The following is a 24,386-nucleotide window of genomic DNA, read 5'->3' as shown; positions in this document are numbered from 1 at the left end:
GACCTGATGGGCTGACCCATCCCGCAGAGAACAGTTGCTGTGGAAAATATGATTGGAAGAGGGCAACTTACCCAACCCACTCATTTGACCCGACAAAACAGCAAATCCTGGGTCCTAGCTGGTAAATGCGTCCCTGAAAATGTGGGATTTTTTGAAGCAATCTTACAAGATTGATGCTGAGAACATGCAACAGCTTCTACCCAGTAATGAGAGAAACCTGACTGTTCATCAGGTGGGCCATATCATGTATTTGCCATGTCCCAAAATAAAAACAGCCCTGGTCACCAAGCAAGCCATATGCCTGCCCAGTGAAAATTTTGGGTGGTAAAAAAGAATTGATCAAGTCTGCATCCAACATGCACATTGTCGCACTGATGACCATACCACCTGACCCTCATGGGGCCAACCTGATGAACAACCTAGATCTCAAGGGTATGCTACATCAACATGTGCACAAATGGTGGCATTTCAAAATCTCACGACTCGGGTAAACAAAAACCTAAGCAGGGTCCATCAAACAGGGAGAAACCAATGGGCCATACCTGGAATCAGAAACTGAGATTACCTTGAAGAATGCTTCGAAGGAGTCTGCAGTATGCCTGCCACAGCAATCTAGCAGCTATGGCCATGAGTGAGTAGATTAAGTAAAGCCTGTTTGTTTTTTCAAAGCCAGTGTAAATACACCGTAAATAGGTAATTATTACAGTTTACTGTGTTTGAAAATTCATATGTATTTGTGCCATTGAAACTAGTTCAAAAGAGATAATTTTAATTTTTGAATCATACGGTAATGTATATGATATATCTGTTCCGTCCATCTATTTTACTACAATATTTTGAAGCATGAGACAAAAAATGAAGCAGATACAACACTCAGGTGGCCCACACCAAAAGAAACAGTGGCCCCACAAAGTTTTTAATGGTAAGTATTTGATTTCCTTTTTCGTATGGTGTGGTCCACTTGAGTTTTGGATATACCTCATTTTTTTGCTCATGCTATAAATTCAAATGGCATAATGGATTAACCGTGTGGATAGATGAAATGCATCACAGTGGGACCCATATATATTTTGTAATGTTTTCCAGTTTCCGTGTCAAAAAAGTAAGAAGTCAAATCAGGTATGTTGCAAATACACGGGGAAATAATTATTACTCTTTTACCTGGTATTTACCAGTGCACAAGAAAATCAAACAGCCCCATCATAACGAGTAAAAACAATAGGACACGAAAAAAAGAAAAAGAAACAGCATTGAACATGATGCAAGACAAGCGATGCTTTTTTCAATGGAACTTTTCTCTACTGTCTATACAAGAATGTATATCCCCACACCTTACCTAAACTGTTGCCTATGCTATATCACATTCAGAAAGCTGCCAGATTTCCAAAATTGGGATCCCGCCTAACATCATCTAGACGAAAAGCCTAAAGCCAAAAAAAAAAAAAAAGGGAGAGGAAAAAAAAAATCAAAGAATTGGAATATCACAAGCTTTACACTCAAGAGACATCCGAAAAAAGATACAGAGGAGATTACAGGAGAGGTGAGGGTTATTCTTCCAGACGTTGAATCTCACCCATCATGATGCGGTTGCTCGAGATCTTAAAACCGAGAAGGGCAGGGTCAATCTGTCTGCCTTTCTTCCCTTTCTTCTTGCTGCTGTTTCTACTAGCCTGAGTGACATCGGATGAGTCTGAAGTTCCGGTGATGGCAGCAGCATCAACTTCTGGTACTGGCTTCCTGAGCATGTCTATGAACAATGGCTCAGCAATGTCCGTCTCACTGCAAGACAATGTCCTGCAGAAGCGCATGTCTTTTCTGGTGGAGGCTTCAGTTTCAGAAGCCCGGGTTGTCGGGTTCCCACCAAGGTCTCTTCTTCCATCTAGATGCAGTTACATAGTTAAAATCAGGTTGAATATGCAAAACGATTACAGAGCATGAAACAGGTAATAAGGACTTAAAGAGGGCGCCAATGCATGTTGTGAACTTCTGATACATTAGGTTAGAATTAAAGGACCCCAAAATGCATTGGGATGTGAACAATGTCCAGGTGCTACAGGTCTGTACAAGTGGGGTCCATGATTTGGTTACCAGATGGCCAACATGATGAACCCCAAAGTTTTCAAAGATTGGAAGATCCCATGCAATCTTTACCCCTTTTTACAGTGTTGACGATTCTTCTTAACCATCAATTCCACAGGCTGTCAATCAAAGGGTTAGGATCTTCCTATCAAGGAGAAATTATGAGGCAGTCATCCTATCCACAAGGTAACCCTAGATTAATGGTCTGGAGAGCAGAAAATGAGCCCAATGTGTACGGTGGGTGCATCAGGAGACTATACAAGTCCTGATGCAGAAGGACCCTATATTACCACATTGAAGAAGCTCTCCCGTTGCCAGAAATGTCTCACAGGAAATAGGTGATGTATACAAACCTGGTGCACTTCTTCTTTTTTTTGGTTTTGGAAAGATCTGGATGCACTTACCATTGGAAGCTGCAAAGTTGACTGGATTCTTCCCTATGACTGTGGAGGAAGAGGCCAGCTCATATAATGCCTCCTGAGATGATGAAACCCGTACATTTGAGTAATTCATCGAAGAGTTATCAGGTCCTTTGGGAAAGGCGGCAGAAACCCTGTAAAAAAACGAAAGCAAAATAAATAAGAACAAACATATATATAAACAATGTTTCGAAATTAAGAAATGATCAAGCACTGCCCTCAGTACCATAGCTTACCGTATTGTGCTTCTTTTCCCGCCAACATGTTGAACAATCCGTGCAAACGGTTGCCCCATCGTGAAGATTGCCATCCGTGAAAACCATGCCAATCCAGTTAAGTGGGCCAAAACTGTACGTTGGGTCAGATTGACGGCCTTCTATTGACTTCTACATATGGCCCACCTGATGATTAGTGATCAGGCCAATTTGAGTCTTTGACACCAGGTGATCTTCATTATGGAGCGACCTTTTTCACAGCTCGGATGTCCTACACATGTGACAAGTTGGTGGGGAAAAATGTAAAGTACAGTAGGCTTACGATACTTATGGCAGTATCTGATCATTCTTCTTGGAAAGTTGACTGCATTCACTTTATCAGGAGCTTCTATGGTTCAAAGTAGGATTAATCCAGTTTGACAATTAACATATCTGCAGTGTGACCTACTGGCTTCAATTGAAGAGCTAGCCAACATGCATTTGCCAAAGAATATAGTACTTTGTTTCATCTGATCCATGGAACATGCGGCAATACATGCACACCAATTTCGACGGTCCAAATCACAGATCCCATTATTGTGTAGCATAGCCTGAAATCCATACTTGTCAGGCAACATTTAACCACATGACTTCACCCATTGAATTTGGACTGTCAAACATTTTCCCACTAACCATCCACACTAATGGTAATCAACCAAACAATTACAACCATTGATAAGATGATTTTTAGGTTATGCTCCATCCACAATCAGGCTGATGGTTTTAACAATCTGGACTGGCATGAATGTACACCACATGTACTGTTGATGTGTTACCACCAGGTAGTAGTACCTAGTCGCAAATGCACAACGGAGTCTAGCACTAATTAAATTGGGCAAAAAACTAACAGTACTCAGATGTCCAGACTATGGGACTAATAGGAATGATGTCGAAAGGAAAATCAGATTTCAATAAAATGACCCAAGTACATCTTAAAATCTCTATTCTTTTATCATGGAAATAGATGACAATTTATTGATAAGACTAAAGCTGTACAATCATAAGTGGCAAATATTCTGTGATAGAAACATGGTATATGAACTTGATCACAGGTCCGAGAAGTGTGTGTAAAATAGCGCTAAAGCCTAAGACTGCAGAGGAAACAGCAAATTATCCTCTGATGAATTGAAGAAATCACTAAAAAGCCAACACACGCACACACACTCACGCTGGTGGAATTTCACCACCTATGGGTACTCCCCTATGAGGACTGGCTTTCACTATGGCTCATGGGTGGGGCAAGTGAAGAAAACTACAGGAATTCCAGCAGTAATAAGATAAATGCCCTGGATCGTTTATGGAAAGCACCCCGACATGTTCCAGTAAGGCGGTCCCAGCTGTGGCACTCCTGGCGCTCCCAGAACACTGTAGGGTTCAGCAAACAGACTGTTGCTTTGAAATGTTTACGGATAGCCAAAATTTGAAAGGACTTGCTTTATTGGCCGAACATAGAAGACTTGATTCAAAAATTTCAAACAAGGGGAGGGAGGGAGAGCCTACTAGTCGAATGAGATATAGCACAAATACAATCCAATATTTCAGCACCTTTCTGCAGTAGTCTAAACTGCTATTTGAACAGCTAAGATATTAACAGGCAGAGTGTGTGGAAATAGGAAGGTCAGAATCAAGAATGAGGACATCTGAAGAAACGTAAGAGTAGCATCAACAGGAAAAAAGGATGGAGAACTCGTTGAAATGGGTCAGCCATCAAATATAGAGAAGCTGGTGACCGGCCTGCTAAGGCAAGGAGTTTAATTAGGATTGAATGGCCTAAAGCAAGATAGGGGGAAAACAGCAAAGGGCTTGGCTTGAGGAGGTGAGACGGATATGAAAATGAGTGTAGAGCCTTAGATATGAATGATCAGTGAAACGGGATTTGTAGAGCTACACTTAAGTAGCTAGGACAAGATTATGATAATGAAACTTGCTAATCTAAAAGCTCCCAATGCTTCCTCAAACACCATAACACGGCATCAGGAGAGTCACCTCCAAGCACACCCTTTCATGATAGAAGAACTAAAGTTCTACAACCCTTCAAATAATGCTCTTGCCTGTGCTTTGTCATAATCATTAGCACATCTAGGTCTTGGAAAATCCATTTTGATTTATCCCACATCATGTTGAACCATCGCCACAATACCAGGTGCCCCTGGGGTTACCCATCAAGCTTCCACTGAAAATTGGTCTAAAGAATACAGACCAGCTTCCCTTTACATTATTACCTTCTTTTCCATTGCTTATTCTTCGCTAAGTCATCAATTTCCAAGCCTGGATCACATTTTCCATGCTAATTCCCAACAAAAATTGGAGTTTTGGATTGTAACTGTTAGCGTGACAGTAAGACGCCGCCTTCTCTCTAGAGATTGTACCATTTATTTCTAATCCCCCATATAATAGTCCAGTGAAGCACTCTCCAAAGAAGATGCCTGCCACTGGCAATGGGCCCATCCAACCAACCTTCTATTAAAATCTCTAACTTGTCTAGGAAGTCCATCCTTACTCGAGAGATTTCAAGTACACAGAGACCAAAAGATAAAAGAATGGATTTCACTATTTTAAGTAATCAACATAATGGTAAGCAGAAGGGGGAAACAGGTATGCACATGGGAAGTGATAACCAATTTTTGTACTTATTCGCAGATATTGTTACTGGTATGTTTTATTTGTAAGTTATTTTTTGACGGAAAAAAAGTGATTGCATTCATAATATCCACAGACGACATGGTGGATGAAATAAAACAGTGATGCATGTGCACTTACCTACTCTCCTTATGGGATACTCCTGATTTCAGACATCTTGAACTAAGAAATTGTGAAACCGTTAAATTGTAAATATGCTTAAATTCTGCCTGATAGCCACCTGCTGGTCCTTGGCCCAGGTAAACAAGGGCTGCTGTCCTGTAGATAGATGGCATTCTCACTTTTACCAAGCAATCATGAGAGCTGGCACCCAAACTCCCAATAGTTGGGACAATGTTATGCAACCAGGCCACCCGATAATCCGATCATGGGCCACACATGGCTGATTGTGTAATCAGGCCAATTTAAAAGTTAAGATTGCAGACCATGCACAGATCAGGCCCGCCCAATGGTCTAAACTCCGGATCAGGGCTATCAAAAACCAGATTGAAAATTTGGACCATCCAACCGACCTATTAGATCTGGACCACATCAACACCAACTTGACCTTGTCAACTGCTTGGAGAAGATCAAGGATCTGATGATAAACATAAACAAAATCAACAGATGGATAAAACTGTGAGGTCCACAGATCCAACCGATATGAACCAATTGACCTGTGGGCCAAAATGTTTTTAAAAGCATAAAATATAAAATGTATGGTATTTAGAACCTCAGTACAAACATGTGGTCTCTATAAACAGCGCGCTTGTGTATTAAGTCACCAATGATTGGTAAAAGTGAAGTTTAGTGAGGTTTCAACTCTTTGTTTTAGTTTCCCGCCTTTATGAATAGCTTCAAATTTAATCAAGAATGAAAGAGGAAGGAACTAGAAAACAACCAAAAGACCACACAAAAACTACCCAACCCAGCGTAAGCAGGGACATCCTAGTTTTTGTAGAAAACCAAACCCCAATACAGTAACATTAAAAGCAAAAGCCCAACTACCCAAACCATACTCGCTAGTTTCCACTTTCAAGTATTTCTCTTTTATTGCATGTTGAGTACAATTAGGCAATTATGACTGGTCCAATGAGAAGTGCAAGTTTGAGAATTCTTTCTAGAACAATCTTGAGAAAATTTTGTAGCCCATGCAAAGGCTAGGGCCATATGTATGATGATGATGATGATGATGATGAGTGATGCCTTCTAGTATTGATAGATCCCTAGTGATGTCACTCCTTAGGGCTTCCTTTGTAGTGTGACAGCAAATATTTATTCGTTATCCCTTCATTTATTTTATTTTCTGCTGCAAATGAAGGGATCATCAAGTTTTTCATGTAATCATTGAGGTTCTGATCTTCTAATTGGTAAGATGAGTCTACATTATTTTTATAAAAAAAAAACACAGAAAAGGAAAAGCCAACTACCAGTCTGACTTTTCTAAGGTGGAAAGACACTCATTTATGTAAGTGCTACCTTGAATAGATAATCAACACACTCCACATGTAGGCAGTATAACCACAATCAAGCATCCAAGTTATTCTTAGGAACTTATGATCAGTGTGCGAAATAAGTCCAGGCAACAGTAGCACCAAGAATGCTTACCTATTCTTACCCATATCATCACCATAAGCATTATCCACTCCCATGTCACACTTGTAGAAGCCCACATTTCCACCTGCATATCATACAGCTTGATGATTCACATGACGAAAATGATGAAAATACAATTCCACCAACAGGAAACTGTTCAAAGAAATTACCAGCATTGCCAAGTGAAGCATGCCTACTAGGGGTGTAACCCAGTAGCTCTCCATGATCAGCAACAGCAGCTCCTGCTTTCTCCACTGCACTTTCTTGAGCCTCTTTAACTGGTACCTTCCCCGCCTTGCTTTTAGATCCCCAGTTCTTACCCTTCATGCTCTCCACTTCTAAGGAGTCCATTCGATCCACAGATGGCTTATCAGTCGAATTCGAATCTGAATAAATGGCCTGGCCCATCTCATTCATACCAATAAAAAACCGTTTATCTTCAACAAATGCTCCAGAATTGCATATAAATTGTGAGCTTTCAGTAGTTCCTATACTGCTATCTTTTTCTTCCATTCCTGCATTCACCAAATGCTCCGGCAATGCATGCACCAAATTAACACCATGAGGCCTTTCTGAAAATGAATCACCCAGACCAACTTGAGCAGTAAAAATATTGTATGGATGATCTGAAGCAGAAGCAGAAACAGCCCAAGAGGGATCCCTCCTTTCGTGAGGTGAAGTAGCACCTTCACCCAGTTCTAGTGACTGGCTAGAAGGCAGGCTCATCTTTTTATGGAGAAACTCAGTGACTGCCCGTTTTGAAATTTCATCATTGCCTATGGTAGATGCCCATGAACTCAGATCCTCATAAACGAGATTTACTTCTGAATCCCTCTTCTTCCGCTCAGCTTCAAGATGCAACTGCTGAATCTGTGATTCTAGCACATCCAGCTGTGAAGCATGAATCTGGTTAGGAATTTGAGGGTGATGAGGGTGAACACGAGAAGAAAATGGGCCCATCTGACCAGCAGAATGCATCTGAGCCTGTTCCTGCAACTCTCTCCCTTGAACCCGGGCTAGAGCATTTGCAAGGTCCATGTTCACCCCAGAAGAAACAGCAGGGAAAGAGATTGACCTCTCAAAGGGCAATGAGCTTGGTTCATAAAGACCTCGCTGCAGTAGTTCATGTAAGGCAAGGTTTCGCTCAAGATTTCTTGTTTGTTCACCAGAAGAAGGCCTCTGCTGTTGGTGGTAATCTAAGTGGCTAAATCCAGGAGAATGGGTCTGATGAGGATTAGCAGCTGCCATGACAAACCGACCAGATTCATCAACCGACCAGACCCCACCAGCACGCCTCTCTTCTTCCATGCCTTGCTGCTGCCTCAATGCAGCAGTGAACTGCTGTGCCTGCAGCTGCTCTCGTTGAATATCTATAAGAAGCTGTTGTTCCACTGGAAGCATCCGCCCATGCCTTTCATGTGCTAGTAACTCCAAAAGATGGTTGTGATGCTCTGGATGTAGGCTCTGGCCAAACTTTGCCTGTATGAGTTGCTCATGGTGCCTTGCAGGATGGGGATGTTGCTGCAGTTCATGCAGGTGCTGCTGCCTAAATAGAGCTTCATCAAGCATGCTGCTCATTTGACGGTCAACCCGCAGTGGCCCAAAGCCAGGGTCATTGTGATGAATAAACTGATCAAGAAGCAACTGCTCAACCTGAGATTGCTGCTGCTGCTGCTGCTGCAATTGTAATTGGTGATGATGAAGCTGCTGCTGCAATTGATACTGTTGTTGCAGCTGGAATTGCCGCTGCTGTTGAATCTGGAGCTTCAAAAGTTGTTCCAAATCTGGCACAGCTTGACCAATGGACTGCTGGTGAACAGGGTTAAATCTCTGAACAGAAGATGCACTCGGCAACTGCTCTACGACAGACCCATTCAAATGCATAGAAGGATGACTAGAGAGCAGATTTTGCTGCTGAAGCTGTTGCTTGTGCAACTGTTGTGACAGCACATGCTCTGCTAGATCCAAACGGATGGATTCTTGTTCCAGGTGCGACAGGTGACGAGCATCCATAGCATCATGAAGTTCACTCGAGCTAGCAAGTGTGTTTCTTCTATAGTTATCAGGCCATGTCTCCCCAACAACAGGGGGGTCAGGTAATGCACTGAAAGAATTCCGATTAAGGCTGAAAAGAGGGGTGTCCCTTCCTCCCATGGCATGTACAAGGTGGCCCTGATCGCCAACTCCAGAAGTATTTGATGACTGGGAATGCTTTATATTAGTTCCTTCCAGCTCAGACCATGATAGTCCAAAAGGGTGCAAATTATTTCCCTTTAAACCTCCATGATCGAGCATGATAGTTTCCCTGATTTCATTTTCCAGAAAATGGCGAGTAGAATTCCTCAAAGGATCATGAATGTTACCAGCCTGTTTCCCCAAAGGATTCCCACCACTACTTCTGGGCCTCCCGGGGAAAAACACTTCTGCAGCACAATACAACAACATGAGAAGGAGAATCAAAAGTAGAATGAAAAGAATACAAAGGGATTAAAAACTAGGCATCCCAAGCAAACAAACCTTCAGCATCATTTGCAACTAATTCATGAAAGCTTCTCCTCCCATCATTGAGAATGTTGGCTGAATTATCCAAACCAGAAGGCAGCAGCCTACCATAATGAGGTTCTGTATGATCTTCATGTTCGGATCTTATTGGCTGAACATGGTCTGAAAGACCTTCAAATTCATGCAGTGGCCACTGTTGTTCATTTATGACAGCAGAGCCAGTAAAATCAGGTGCAAGTGTACTAGCTTCAATGTTGCACTCAATAGTATTAGATATTTCTGCCTCATTGCCACTGTTGATACCAGATAGAGACTGTGCTGTAAGTTTCAAATGTGGCATGACTTCCCCAAGTTCCTGAAAAGGTGTTCCTTCAGGAGCGTCTGACAGACATACAGGTAAGTCAGTGCCAAAAAATCCCTGTCCAAACCATGAAATAATGTCAACACCCCAAAATGGACCCTGTATCTCTCCTTGGGGGTCCCGGTAAAACAAACTCAACTCCTCGGGTTGGACACCGTGTTCTAACTGCTTTACTTGGACATTAGTTTTTAAATTCTGCTCATTATCAAGAATCTCAAGGAGAGAATGCATATCAAATAGAGAATTTGAATCATCCGGTAGCTTGGTGCCAATATCAAAAGATGCAGCTGTTTTGACATCTTCAAACTTAGGATGGTTGAGAGGCGTCGAATTTTCCATATGTGCATCACCATTTACCATGCTATTCTCGTCAACTTTATGTCCTGTGACAACATTGCTACCGAAATCATTACTCTTGGAAACTAACAGAGCCCTGACACTCGAATCTGTCCCATCAGTTGGGGCTGTAACTTTATTTTCATGTTCTCCAACACTAGAGCCTGTTTCCAAAACAAAGTGGCAAATTAGTTCATCATCAACAACAACAACTAATTTGGGTCAGCTTTATCTATGGACTGTTTGGAAAAAAGTTTAACAACTGGCAGCCTTCACTAGATAAAAGAAACCAAGACTAGATGTTTCCCAATTCAAAAATCACTAGTAAAACTAATTAAACACGAGAAAGTGTCCTTTACCACCTAATAAATTCATTTTCCAATTATATCCATCAGAAAAGCCCTGACACTAAAAGAGAATTTTCTTCTGTTGCAGCTTTTGATAAGAACTCACCAGTCTCTTTAGTGTTAGTTGTAGGAAGTACACCATGTTTGCTCTCAGACAAAGTCAAATCACCTAGACCTGAAAATTACTTGCTCTGAGGATCCGAACAAATCAGGCCCAATCAGGAGTAAATGTGAATGGCGGTTTGATTACCTTTCTCATTGTTGTTGGCTCTTCCCATCTTGTCTCTGATGGTATTATTATGGCTTGCTTCACTGCTGCTGATTTTCCCTTTCCAGATATCGTCTACAACAGCCTGCCACCACATCAATTACACAATTTGGTTCAAAAGTACAAGGTAAGATGAGGTTGGATTAGCGATGAGTGATGTGTGATGTCTAATGTTTCTAGAAGTTTGGGTATAGAATAAACAGACATGTAACTTTAGAAAGTGGTTCTGTGACCAAGGAAAAGAAATATGAGTAGCTTTAGTACAAAGGGATGAACAACTTGCTACAGTTTTCATTAGTTTGTTGAATTAAAACATTACTTCAACCTACTAATTCTATCATATGTTTGGTCACTCGAGCTGTGCGAAAGAAAGAAATCTGAAAAATCAAAACAAAATTTACTGAAGGAGAATTCAGGGATAAAGCCCACCTCCTCCTCTGCATCCGGTGCAACAAACGCCAAAGGCTCTATAGAGCTCGATTGCGTAATGGGTGAAACTTCCTCAAGCCAATCAGGGACTGTATCAAAAGAAGGAAGGAGCTTGTGTTTCCTGTAAATATCAAGTAGTTTTCCTCTTGGGTAGCAAAATGCATCTGCAGATGGGCCGGACTTCCCATGCCCAGGTTCACTCTTACTGCCTGGCACAGCACCAATAGGACCTGCAGAGGAAAGCCTGCTACCAGCAAGGTTTGACCTCCCTCGTCCTGGAGCAAATCCCACACTTGTCCCCTCCACCCTTCCTCTCTCCAGCCCAAATCCTGGAGCAGCACGGTAAACTGTTGAACCACCCGAATGAACTTCCTGCCTATGGCGTGGCCTCCATTTATCGCGAGAATCAGTTCCATTCTCAGGAGCTGCACGGTTGTTGGTTACAGAGGACTGTTTTTCATTTTGAGCATCTTCCTTCTCCACATCGATTCTTTTCTCAGTTCGGGAGTCCTTCTCCTTATCTTCTGGACCCCACCTTGATGACCACTTGCTGTCTCGCCGTGTTTCGTTCCCAGAAGTACGACTAGTTACGTCATTCCACCTATCTGATGAAGGCAAGGATCTAGTTTCAGTGGTTTCTTTATTTGAAGCAATATCAGCACGTCGATCGCTCTTGCGGTATTCGTTTTCTCTATCTCCTTCTTTTCTGCGATCTCTCCTACCAAGTAAGCCAGTTTCTCTCTCCTCTTCACGCCAGCGGCGACTGCCTTCAGTCTCAGGACCATTCCTTCGCCGTTCTTTCTTGTCTTGAGATCCATCCAAGCGCCACACCTCTTTCTGTATCGGATCTATGGAGTGACCGTGAGGCAAAGAAGTCGGTGCACGCATGTCCTGTTCAACAAATAAAATAAGAATGAATCGATGATATAAATTCATAGCAGCAAATTGTTTAAAGTTCTGGCAAACTGCATAGCAAAATGGGAACTGATCTGCTAGCCTTGCTCATGGCAATACAAATGTTCAATAAACACAATCCCTGGAACTGGAAAGTTACACAAGAAATATCCAAAAAAAAGGACCTGAGAGTTTGCAGGATTTCAGACCAATTAGCTTGCTTGGTAGTCCATATAACATTCTAGTGAAGTTATTGGCTTCAGGGTTTCAGCCAGTGTTGAGAGGGGTGACTTAAAAGTCACAAGGTGCTTTTGTAGCAAATCGGCAATAGTGGATAGTGCATTGATTGCACATGAAGTTATAAATTCCCAACATAAAGAAAAGATAAGAAAAAAGGAGTGATTGTAAATTGGACTTAGAAAAGGCATATGATTATGTGGATTGGAATTTCCTAGATCATATGTTGGTACATATGGTGATGCAGGAGGGCTGACCTAGCCTAGAATGATGCAAATCAACGGATAAACTAGAACAATTTAAAGCACAAAATAATGCTAATCAATCACAAGCTTAATGAATTCACGTATTTAACTATGCTCAGATTCAAGACTAAATCACAACCCGTCAATTAGATCTTATAAAACATGATTACATAGGACCTATGGAAGGTATGACTTCCATCTAGCATAGGAATTGATCTAATTCTAAGGAGAATCTCTTGGTTTGTTAAAGGACTAGGGTTTTGGGATTTGGGGATTTTGGAAGAATTGGGGTTTTTTGCGAAATTTAGGGGAATTTGGGAAAATTAGGATTAGGGTTTTTGAGGGTTTAGACGTGGGGTTTCGGCTTTGAGAATTAGGGCTTGAGGTTTTACGGATTTAGGGTTAGGGTTTTAAGGATTTAGGATTAGGGTTTTAGGAAACTAAGTTTGGGATTTGAGATTTTAGGTTACGGGTGTATGGGTTGGGAGAAAGAAGAACAAGGATGAATGTGGGGATTGTTTGTTGATGGGGAAAGGAGAATAAAACTAAAAAGAATGAGAAAGTGAAAAGCAAAAAAATACCTTTTGATGTTAGAGAATGAAACAGAATGATATCTAGCAATCACTCCATGGCATCAAACCAAATTGCTCAAATCACAAGAGGTTTTAATTCACCACAAAGCAAAGAGAAAGAAAGTTTTTTGTTTTCAAAGGCAATAATGGGCTAGGGTATGGACGTCCAAGCCTTATCTAGTCTCCGAAAAAAAATTACAAACATATAAACAACTAAATAAACTACACTATTTTGTGGCTCATCCAACAGTTGGAATGGTCCAACTAAGTAACCCACATGCATCTTCCCAGTATGGGGCCTTCAAAGATGCATGATCATGCATGTGAGGTCTTCAACGGGCTAGGCACTCGAATTGGGCCGATGAGAGCCCATGTATGCATCACCTAGGCTAGTCATAAAGAAATGGGAGCTCTCCTCCTCCTCTAGTATACCCTGACTAGTGCTCGGATGTACTCATCATTTGGGGTATGGTTAGAAATGGGGGCAATTGGATACTTGCCAATGTCAAGTTGACCAAATTCTCAATTTTGGTAAATGGTTCTCCGAAAGGTTATTTCTCAAGATCAAGAGGTTTAAGGCAAGTAGACCCGTTCTCTCCATATTTATTTGTAATAGCGATGGAGGCTTCAAGTCGTATGATTCAAAGAGTGGAAACAAATCTTATAAAAGGTTTTAAGGTGGATATGTTAGAATTCCAAGTGTCACATTACAATCTGTGGATGATACAATTCTATTTTGTGGTGCAAATGTGGATAAGGTGGACAATTTAAGACAGATTGCTTCTTGCATTTAAGTTGTCTTAGGATTGAGGGTGAATACAACTAAATGTGAAGTGTTGGGGATAGATTTATCTAAAGAAGAGGTGGGGGAATTTGCTAGCATTTTTGGTTGTTAGTGAGGATCTCCCTTCAACCAATCTAGGCTTACCACTATGCATAGGAAAACCGGCTAAGCATTTGTGGGATAAAGTGGTAGAAAGATTTAGGAAGCCTTCGGTTTGGAAAATAAGACATTTGTCCTTAGGAGGAAGAATAACATTGATAAATATGGCTATCAGGCTATATGTCTAATCACCCGATTTACTATATGTCTTTATTCAGATGTCCGAAATTGTTATAAATCAATTGGACAATATTGGGAGAGATTTTCTTTGGCGAGCAAAATAGAAGTTAAAATTTCTATTTAACGAAATGGGAACCTTCTTATGAGAGGGGGCCCAGCATAAGAAGTTTTGAATTTATAAACTCTGCGCTTTTGGGGAAATGACTTTGGCAACCTAGTGGGGAGGAAGATCTTCTGTGGAAACATGTTATAATAAATAAATATGGATTAGAGGGAGATACAAGGATAAGAGTGTCTTCTTTATATAGAGCATTGGGGGTTTGGAGAGCAATAGCAGGTTTGAGAGGGAAGTTTGAGAGAGTAGGTTTCTGTTGAGGAGATGGTAGGGGCATCTGTTTTTGGGTAGATGTATGGATAGGAAAGCCTCTTTAGGAAGATTTTCCTAGTGTGGCTTGAATATCCGTGGATCGAAATATTATGGTTGCTAGCTGTTTCTCTATAGATGGGAATGAGGTGATTTGGGCCCCTCTTTGTAGAAGAAATTTGTCAGGAAAGGAAGATGCTATGATAAATTTGTTAGGAATGCCACAAAAGGTAGTGTCATCGGTGGGAGAGAGATTCTATGGTGTGGATTAAAGAAAATTCAAGTAACTTCTCAGTCAAATCATTCTATAACTTCTTGGTTGGGTCTTCTTCGGAGAGGTATTTTAGTCATACAGCCCCTATGTGATATTATAGGGCTCCTTCGAAAAGTGGCGGTTTTAGCTTGGCTTATGGGAAGGAATAAGGTACTAACGGTTGATAATCTTTGAAAGAGAAGGATGGTGTTGACGAATGTATGTTTGTTATGCATGCAAAATGAAAAGACGGTGGATCATCTTTTTATTCAATGTCCTTTTGCTAGAGATGTATGGAATTTTTTTAAGGCATTTGGAATACATTGGGTCATGTCAGAATCTATAGAAATTTTCTTTCAGGTATGGAATGGGGGAGGAGTTGGTAAGGAAGGGAAGGAAAAATGGAAGTTGTCCTTGTTGGCATGGATTTGGGTCGTGTGGGAGGAAAGGAACAATTGGTGCTTTCATAATCAAAGTAGGCAAGAAGTTGATGTCATTGAAGGGGCTATAGCAAATGTAATGGAATGGGCAAATGCCTTCAAGAGAGTAGGATAGTTTCCCTTTTTTCTTTTCTTATTCTTTTTTTCTTTCTTTTTTTTTTTTTTTGCTTTTTTCTCTTTTTTCTATATTTAACATTTTTTGGGTCAAAATTACAGGCTTGAGCAGATCTGTCCCTAAGCAGAATGGACATTCCCATGCATAAGAAACAGGGAGGGTCATACATCTTTACCCAAAAAAGGAGAAAACCATGTCTTACTCTTTACAAAGAATTGTAGGAAGCCAAAAATATAATGCAAGACAACAAATTTGTCTATGACTTGCAGAAGGGACTTGGCTATGGGTGATATAACATTATGCCAACATGCTTCATACATGCAAAGTGAAGAACAAAGACCTAAAGCAACAAATCTATTTCGCTTGTATTAGTCTAAACCTGTTAGAGATTATTAAAGTTATGAATGTTGTCTTGTCACTGCATTTTTCACAGATAACTCAAATTTTATATAGAGAGAGATAGAGGGAGAGAGAAAGAGAGAAATGTATCCATTAAGACAATGGATAAGTCCCCTATCCAAATAGAAAAATGTAAGGACTCCTTTGCAAGAGCGTCAACAGTACGATTGATTTCCCTTGAATGTTCTTAAAACTAATATATAGAAGACCAACCTCTCTCATTTTAATATCATTGAAAATAAAGGCTAGCTTCCAAGCAGTGGCCTTTCCAAAATGCCATGATGGCCAATATGATATGACCCTGTAATTGCTAGAAATTCTTTTGGGGCAAAAACTTTTAAATGATTGGTGACCTTCTAAAAAAAGTTGAGGATGACAAATATGTGTTCTTTTTCAGTTTTGGTCATATATTTGATTTTGTAACCAACCATTCTTTGACAAGAATGTCATCCGTCACGTAGTGTCAACTTGACCTGCCGAAAGTCGACCAAAGGGCCCTAATTGAAGAACACAAATGAAGCATGATGTTGTGAACTAGCATCCACTACATACACATACAAGATGGAAAAATGAAAAAGAAAAGTGGGTTTATCCCTTATTTCGATATTTGCCAAAATGATCTACTACGGATTGATTTATTGAATGCTACTTAAGTTTTGTGATTTAATCTTACATCTAGTTTAAAATTAGTTTCTAAGCTTCCTTCATGGATGAATGAAGAAAGAAATGGAAAACAAGATTCAAAATGGGCTCTTTATGGTCGTATCAACCTGTAAAGGGCATATCAGCCCCATTAGGGTGCCAATACATCCTTTTTTTTCATAATAGACTGATTCACCACCCGTATCGCATAACGAAGGTGACCATTTCCTTTTTATGTATCGGTCAATAGACCTGATAGGTAATCGTTTTCTAATACCATGACTTCAACAATTAGCACACCTTTGTACTGTTCAGAAAATAATTTAATCCCAACCTTAATCACCATGAGCACTGCACTATCCAAATTTCCCATACCCACTGACCTGAGAAGGGGGGCATGAAGCCAACCATCTTTAAGCATAGAACTCCTAGAAACCAAATGCATTTTAAGTATACTCTCAGAGCTTCAGATCTGAGAAATTAGTTTACTAGTTGATACCAACCGCTGAAATCGCTACAGCTTGGTGTCAGGATCCATAGCTATCTCCAAAAATATGCGCCTGATTTACCTCCTTGATCCAAGCAAACAGCAATTTTGCATCTCCTTTGTACTTCTGTAGCTTAAGGTTCAGTTTGGACTTTAGATACAACACCGAAACATGTTTTGACAGCACATGCTGGCCAAGAAATGGAGCTGAATGATGTCTGTTGTTTGGGAAGAGGAAAAGGAGCCTGAAGGAGTGCTTTCTAAAACTTCCCTGTCAAACAGCATATCTCCCGAAGCACATAATTAACAGTAAGTTGCCATTTTAAGCAATGCATTTGAGGTCAATCTTGACACAGTAAAATCCAAAAGCCCAAAATGTATGACTAACATTAATTTTTGAAAGAAATTATCTTCATATTTAACATTCATCTATAAAAGGAACTCTACTTTGAGTATGGAAGTAGTGAATTCACAACACACTCTGTATAGCGCCCCAACAAGACCCTGCTTGATGGTGCTGCTATTCATGGGCCTCACTTTTTCCTAGCCTGGAATTACTCAAAATTTCTTGTCTGAGGATTTTAGAAAATTTTAGTATAAGAAAAGTGAAATTACAAAAGAGGAAGGAATTCCCAAACAACAGACTTCATATACTCGATTCCTCTTTCACACACACACACACACACACACACACACACACACACACACGCGCGCAATAAAAAGAAAATGATGGACATATTAAAAAGAGTGTGCAAAGAGAGGGGGGAAAAAAAAAAACACTAAGGAGCCGCAAACTCCCAAATACATAAAACCGGAACAGAACAGCCAACCAGGGGAGCCACGCGGCGAGAAGCTGCCAACCCCAGAAACAACTGAGACCGTTCAGCTAATCTCTATTAATCATAAGGATTTAGAGACTTCATTCTTGAACCCTTTTTAGCCAGATGATGGTTCCCTTCTTTTTCTTTTGGAAAATTGTTATGATGCTCCCCTTCAATTTCCTAGTCTCCTCAATCTACCGCAAAAGATGTCAGGAGCAGAATGTTAGAGGATGCCAGTGCTCAAGCTTTTTTCTAAGAGGATGTGAATGTGGTACGTTGAGGCCACATAGTAATCAGATGGGTCCCAAATGGCCCCACAAGCTGGCCGATTAAAGATCAGGACCATCTAGGGGCCCATGATTAAAAATTTTTACAAATCCAACCATCTAGTGTTGACCCAAGCCTATGTTGATTGCCAACATCAAAAGAAAGAACATGTTGAACCTTACTTTGCTGCATCTAGAAATCCAAAGGTCAATCCATTGTATCTGCAAATCTGAAGGAAGACACCTGAAAGTGTTAGGTCCACGGTGTCGGTGACAATCACAAGAATCCACTAGGCTTGTTTGGTAAATCAATTGATGGATTAGTTCAAGGAGCAGAGGATTGATCAACTATTAACTGACAATTCAACATGGTTCTACAACTCGGACAAGTCCACTCAGACTCAGTAGCAACGGATCCGGTTCGATACCACAGGTCACCCACCCAATTCGGACCAGGTAAGCCCCCCAATTCAGCCCCACCTTGGCCAATTCCCAACTCAACTCGGGACCAAACAAGTCGGGTCCAAGAATGGCTCTTTTAACCCTGCAATTCAATTATCATATTAGCAAATCCTCAGAGGATTGTTAAAACCAAGAGGGATGCATTGATCTTGTTCAATGACAATCAGAGACTTGTGGTGAGAAACACAATACAACAGCAACACGAATAGCCCAAGGACTGATAAAAAGATGGATTGTTATGGTAGGTTGATATCGAATATCCTGAGGAATGAGACAGACGGATTGTTATGGTAGGCGATATTGAATAGCCCGAGTCATGGTAGGTTGATATCAGCTTCCAACTCAAGGACGAATTATTTTCAAGCTGGTAGAGAACTGATGCATCCAAGGCACATCTGTCAGGAGGGTCCAAAGTTTGGTTTGCTTTTATTTCCTGCTATCGGACTCGATTTTCTATGACAGTTAATTTGTGATGCATAAAGAGGATGCATTTTTATCTCCATTGTTGATTAGTGGCACGCCAGAGATCAGAGTATGGCACATTGAGATGAAATTTTATAGTTTGATTGCAAAAGTTCATATTTTTTTCAGTTATGTTGCATTAGAGTGTGTCAGTGGAACTCACTGAATAGCTTGATGAATTGGTGGGATTAATCGGGATTAATCGTGGTTATTCAAGCTTGATGACAAGAGTTGATGCTAAGAACCAAAATCTAAAGCCTATGTAATGGCTTCACACATACTGAGATTAAGGGTTTGAGGAGTCGGTGCCAATGTCATAAAAAACAGCCGAGATTCACAAAAGAAGCCAACGCAACAGAATGGAAACAGCTTTATTAAAAGTTCCTTCTCATTTTATAGTGATTGATAAGAAATAAGACATAAGAACTGCAATTGGAATGAAATAATGGCAAAAATGAGATGATGTAGCAAAAATGAACATGCACTTCTCTTCAGAATATAACTACTTGGTTGTATGGACAATCCAATGCAACACAGAAGTACCAGATAGCAACAAATTCCTTATCCAAAAAGAAAAAAGGAACAAAAAATAAATCACAACCTGCATAAGTCAAGGATGATACTTCAAGAAAAAAATAATGCAAACTTTCAGTTTTTTCCAAACGCACGACTGCATGACAAACTTGTATCACTTTGAACTTAGAATATATGAGACCCACTAGCCTTACCCGCACAGATAAGAAAAGCCGCAGCTTACCCTGTCATTGATTCACAGAGTGAAACAACAGGTCTAGTATATAACACCTTTTTACTCAGGTTCACCGCTTATTTTACCAACCACAGAGCGAGCAGTTTCTTATCCGTTCAGGCAGGCCTAGCTGGGTTCTAGTAGATAGAGCTGCAAATAGAACAAGAGCTAAAAATTGCTAATCAGAACAACCATGCACAATCAGGATTCAGGACCAAGAATTACACAATGAATGAAAACAGCCAACAAGTAATCATTCAGGAAAGAAAAACACTAGCCAGCAAGTCCCAAAAGATCAGCACTGTACAATCAGTCAAACAATTATCACAAGGAAAAGAGAAGAAAACACCATCTCTTACTTCTCCCAAGCGTTAACAAAGTTCAAGAGCTAAAAATAGGGCATAAGGCAACAATTTAACAAACAAGTAAGAATATCTCCAAAGTCAAAATTAGCCACTGTACATATTGGCTGAAGTAGGATTGAAATAACCAATAACTTTCCTCTCTTACTGATGCAAAATTAAAAGAAAAAAAAGTGACATGTACATTAATTGGAAAAAAGGTTTGGATGTTTATACCCCTAATGTTGCTAAAAGACCAGCCTTACTTTCGCTGGGTTTGGAATACAGCCATTGAGGAGACAAAGGTATGCTGCTCTCAGATGTTACTTGATCTGTGACATTTCCATATCATGCATAAATCAATAACCCAACAAACTTATCAACAACAAAGATGAAAGGTTTGTAGATAGGAATAGAAGAATGAAACATGAGCTTTGTGTAAAGATAATTAATAGGGCCAGACAATCGACAGTTGAGTACCTTTGGAGTCATCAAGAAACCCCATAAGAACCTTCTCATCATTGTTTCCTCCAGAGGCATCTATGAAGTTGGGAACAACAAAAGGCACTTATAAGTAATCTCTCACTAAAATAAGAAAATAAAAACGTTCACCAGTCATTAACAGAAGGTATTGGTCGTTCTGTAGGCAGCAGGAATTTCATTTCCCTTGGTGATGACACCAGCAAGCAATATCGCTAAGCATCCATCAAAATGAACCACAGGAACAAAGAGGACCACAAAAGCATATGAAGTAGGATATAACCAAAGGTATGCTAACCCTAGTCGCACCTTCTCCACACACATATTAAAATGCAGCACACATACTAACATGCCAAGTGTGTGGGGGCATATAAGTGGCACATAGGGTTGCTTGCTTATGCCGTCGCCCTGAAGATGAACATAAGCAGAAATATGGATAGTCCACTCATCAGGCAGGCCACACATATGTTGAGTACGGTGCATTGCTGAGTATTTTTTGCATTGAATGGAGCAGACTATTTTTGCATGTGTCCATCTTCATGCTGGGGGGCACCTTGTGCAGCGATCAGGTGCCCCACACCTTTGCCAGGTTGGCATGTGGCCGTGGGTCATGCGTATAGGTATGCGCAGACAGGGTGCATGAGGGGCTAGAACTCCTATAACAAATGGAAGAGAACAACTTTCTAAGTTCTAAACAATTGAAGCGAAATTACAGCATAAAAATTCATTTTTTAAATAAATGACTACAAGAGTTTAATCAGTCAATAAAGAAAGGTGTGCATGTGCATCTTAAAACAGAAGCAAAACCTGCAAGAGGAGAAAAAAGGCCATGAGCTATAGAATAGAAAATTTTTAAGGGATGGAGAATACAAAAGTAAGTCTATGAACCCTGCCATCTTTTAAGTGTATTATGACTTTACATCAAATGACCATAAAGTTTTTCCCCCCTTCTGAAAAGCACCACAAAAGCATTTATTCTGATGGCAATATAAATAAAAAAGCAAACTAGTTGAAATACGTGAAATATGCATTCAATCAAGATGGACCGTTTCAATAAGCATATTACCACCTAAGAAATTTATACGCATGGAGCCCAAAACTTCAAAAGAAAATTTTAGGAAAAAAAAAGAGCAAATTCCCACATATGAACATGGCATATTAGGATACGGATACCCAACCAATGACTAGCAGGAAGAATGTTATATATATATACACACACACACACACACACACACACACACACACACACACACCATCCTCTTGATGAAAGGCATCAAAAATCACAATGTGAGGATTATCCAAGCTTCTTCATAGGATTTTTACCAATTGATTGCTAACACTCTGCCTGGCTTTATACCATGAACCGTGCATTTATAATCATCAAAAGCCTTCTAGCCAGTATGGCCCATTGATCAAATTGTGCATAACAAGAAAGGATTCTCTCGATCCTAGTCACATAGAAAATGAGGAAATGGAACCCTAAACATTCAAAGATCTGGAGGGGATAAAAAGAACCCAGGCAGAAAACTGATTTGATAATCGACTAAAAACCTATCTGATGATTTTAAAAAAATAACTAGAAAAAAGAGGACAAATCATAATCTACCATCCAAACAGGACAAGCTCCACAGCAGCTTGATCGGAAAGATACCATAACTACCTTTGGTGTTCGATTGCCCGTCGGACGATTTCCAGGAGATGAGATCCTCCGGCAGATTGACCTTGCTTCCGGCCATTGATGCGGGCGGCCGGAGATCGGATATTGCTAGGGATTCGGATTCGAAGGAGCTGCACAAAAAGAAGAGAGAGGGAGAGAGAGAGAATGGTGATGAAGACGAGGATCCAGAGAAATCGAGAGAAATCGAGAGATGTCGCTAGGGTTTTGGGAGATTCATGACAGGAAGGAGATGCAGAGAGAGAGAGAGAGAGAGAGAGAGGGTTTGAGCGGTGATAAGCGGCGAAGAGGAAGGGAGTAAAACATGAAAGATGCTAGGATTGTTTTAAGCGGTGTGATGATCAGCCGTTCAAAAGATGGGCCACTACAGCGTCACACGTGTAGAGGGATCTATCCGTTCATCAGGTGGGTCACGCTGAGCACATGTTGAGTGCAGGCCCTTTGTCTGTTTTTGACCATCCATTTCTATTCCAAAAGGATGGGCCACTGATAATGGAAATGGATTGCCTACTCCCCCCGCCATCAGCCCGGTGGCTGCTGGTCGGTGCTCTGTGGGCCCCACCATGATGTATGTGTTTCATCCATTCCGTTCATCCATTTTTATGGATAATTTTAAGCTTGATCACAAAAATGAGAGGCATATAAATCTCAGGAGACCACACCACAGGAAAACAATAGTAATTGGATATCTACCGTTAAAATCCTCCAAGGAACCAACCTGAGCACCGTGGCCGTGTATACCACGTTGGAACTTGCATCCGCGAGTATGATATCAGGTGGGAGCAAATTGTTTTAAGTGGCGCAGCCCTACCACAGGGATATCTTGATGTATATTTCGTATATCCTTGCCGTCCATCCGTTTTTCGGGCTTATTTGAGTAAACGCTCGAAAAATGTAGTAGATGCAAATCTCAGGTGGACCACACCATGGGAAACGGTGGTGATTGAACGCTCACCATTTAAAACTTCTTATGGCCCACCGAAATGTTTGTTTTCCGTCCAAAGAGACCTGGCTGAAGGGAAAAAACAGATATCTGCTTTATCCAAAACTTTTGCAGCCCACGAGACGTTTTTAACGGTCAATCACCACTGTTTCCCATGGTGTGGTCCGCCTAAGATATGGATCTGCTTCTTTTTTGGGATCGTACACTAAAATGTTCTGGAAAAACGGATGGACGGCATGGATATACAAATATGCATCAAAGTGGGCCCACGGTCATGGCCGTACCGTCTTAGGTGAGGCCGGTGCCGCACGTAATCCGCTCCCGTTAAGGGGTGTTGTTGCAGCGCAAACGAATGAGCTGTATACGTACACGTGGCAATCACCTCGAATCTAAACCGCCCAAATTGCGGGGGCCGCCGTAGATTGGTCAGTTTCTTTAAGTTAGGACCAGACACGTGGATGGTGTAGGATGCGTGTGGTTTTCGAGCCAATCATCGAATAGACGCCACGACGGGAAGGGATTGGCTACTCCCCCTGACACCAGCCAATGGCTGATGGTCGGTGCTCCGTGGGCCCCACCATGATGTATTTGTTTCATCCATGCCGTCCATCCATTTTTACATAAAATTTTACGGTATGAGAACAAAAATGAGATATATCATAATCTCAAATGGACCACATTACAGGAAACAGTGTTGAACGAGCGATGACCATTAAATAAATATTGGTGGCCATAAAAGTTTTGGATCAAGCTAATTTTTGTTTTTTCCCTTCATCTGGGCGTGTATGACCAAAATCAACAGATTTGATGTCAAATAAACAGTACAGTGGACCTTAGGAGGATTTTAACAGTGGATATCCAATCACTATTGTTTTCATGTGGTGTGGACCACCTTAGATTTATATACCTCTAATTTTTCGGATATAGCTCTAAAATGATCTTTAAAAATGGATTAATGGAATGGATGAAATACATACATCATGGTAGGACCCACAGAGCACCGACCATCAGCCACGGGGCTGGTGGCAGGGGGAGTAGCCAATCCGTTTCCCGCCACGACCGCCTTTCTCAAAGATCAAGATAAAAGGCCAAGACGATCATCCGCTAAGCCACAGGGCCAGGCGTGAGACTGCCAGAAGAGAAAATTCTTTGATACTCTGGCAGAGTGCGATGGCTGATACATGCGCACATGGATAATGCAAAAATTGCGTGTGGCAAAAAGTAATTCAGATTGCAAGTTAAAACTCCCCGTTTAAATGTTGCCATC

General features: G+C 40.9%; 1 protein-coding gene across 7 annotated transcripts; it reads right to left on the bottom strand.

Annotated features, from left to right (window-relative positions):
• Positions 1 to 1,257: 1,257 nt before the first annotated feature.
• LOC131246717 (protein ESSENTIAL FOR POTEXVIRUS ACCUMULATION 1-like) lies at positions 1,258 to 22,479 on the bottom strand. 7 transcript variants are annotated; one of them, XM_058247070.1, is made up of 11 exons: positions 22,162 to 22,476; positions 20,502 to 20,561; positions 20,259 to 20,353; positions 11,211 to 12,101; positions 10,764 to 10,866; positions 10,620 to 10,688; positions 9,485 to 10,330; positions 7,138 to 9,390; positions 6,980 to 7,052; positions 2,484 to 2,632; positions 1,258 to 1,879 (listed from the first exon to the last, which is right to left on the bottom strand). In XM_058247070.1, the coding sequence occupies exons 1-11, from the start codon at positions 22,235 to 22,237 to the stop codon at positions 1,548 to 1,550; spliced, it is 4,947 nt and encodes a 1,648-aa protein (XP_058103053.1). In that variant the 5' UTR covers positions 22,238 to 22,476; the 3' UTR covers positions 1,258 to 1,547. The 7 variants fall into 7 exon arrangements, with proteins under 7 accessions (XP_058103053.1, XP_058103054.1, XP_058103055.1 ...); XM_058247071.1 differs by lacking the exon at positions 20,259 to 20,353; XM_058247074.1 differs by lacking the exons at positions 1,258 to 1,879; positions 2,484 to 2,632 and adding an exon at positions 2,804 to 3,303 and having other exon boundaries at positions 22,162 to 22,478.
• Between the last annotated feature and the right edge of the window lie 1,907 nt (positions 22,480 to 24,386).

Source organism: Magnolia sinica, chromosome 5, assembly GCF_029962835.1.
Source record: "Magnolia sinica isolate HGM2019 chromosome 5, MsV1, whole genome shotgun sequence".
Taxonomy (NCBI): domain Eukaryota; kingdom Viridiplantae; phylum Streptophyta; class Magnoliopsida; order Magnoliales; family Magnoliaceae; genus Magnolia; species Magnolia sinica.
This window is presented reverse-complemented; position numbering and strand designations above follow the sequence as displayed.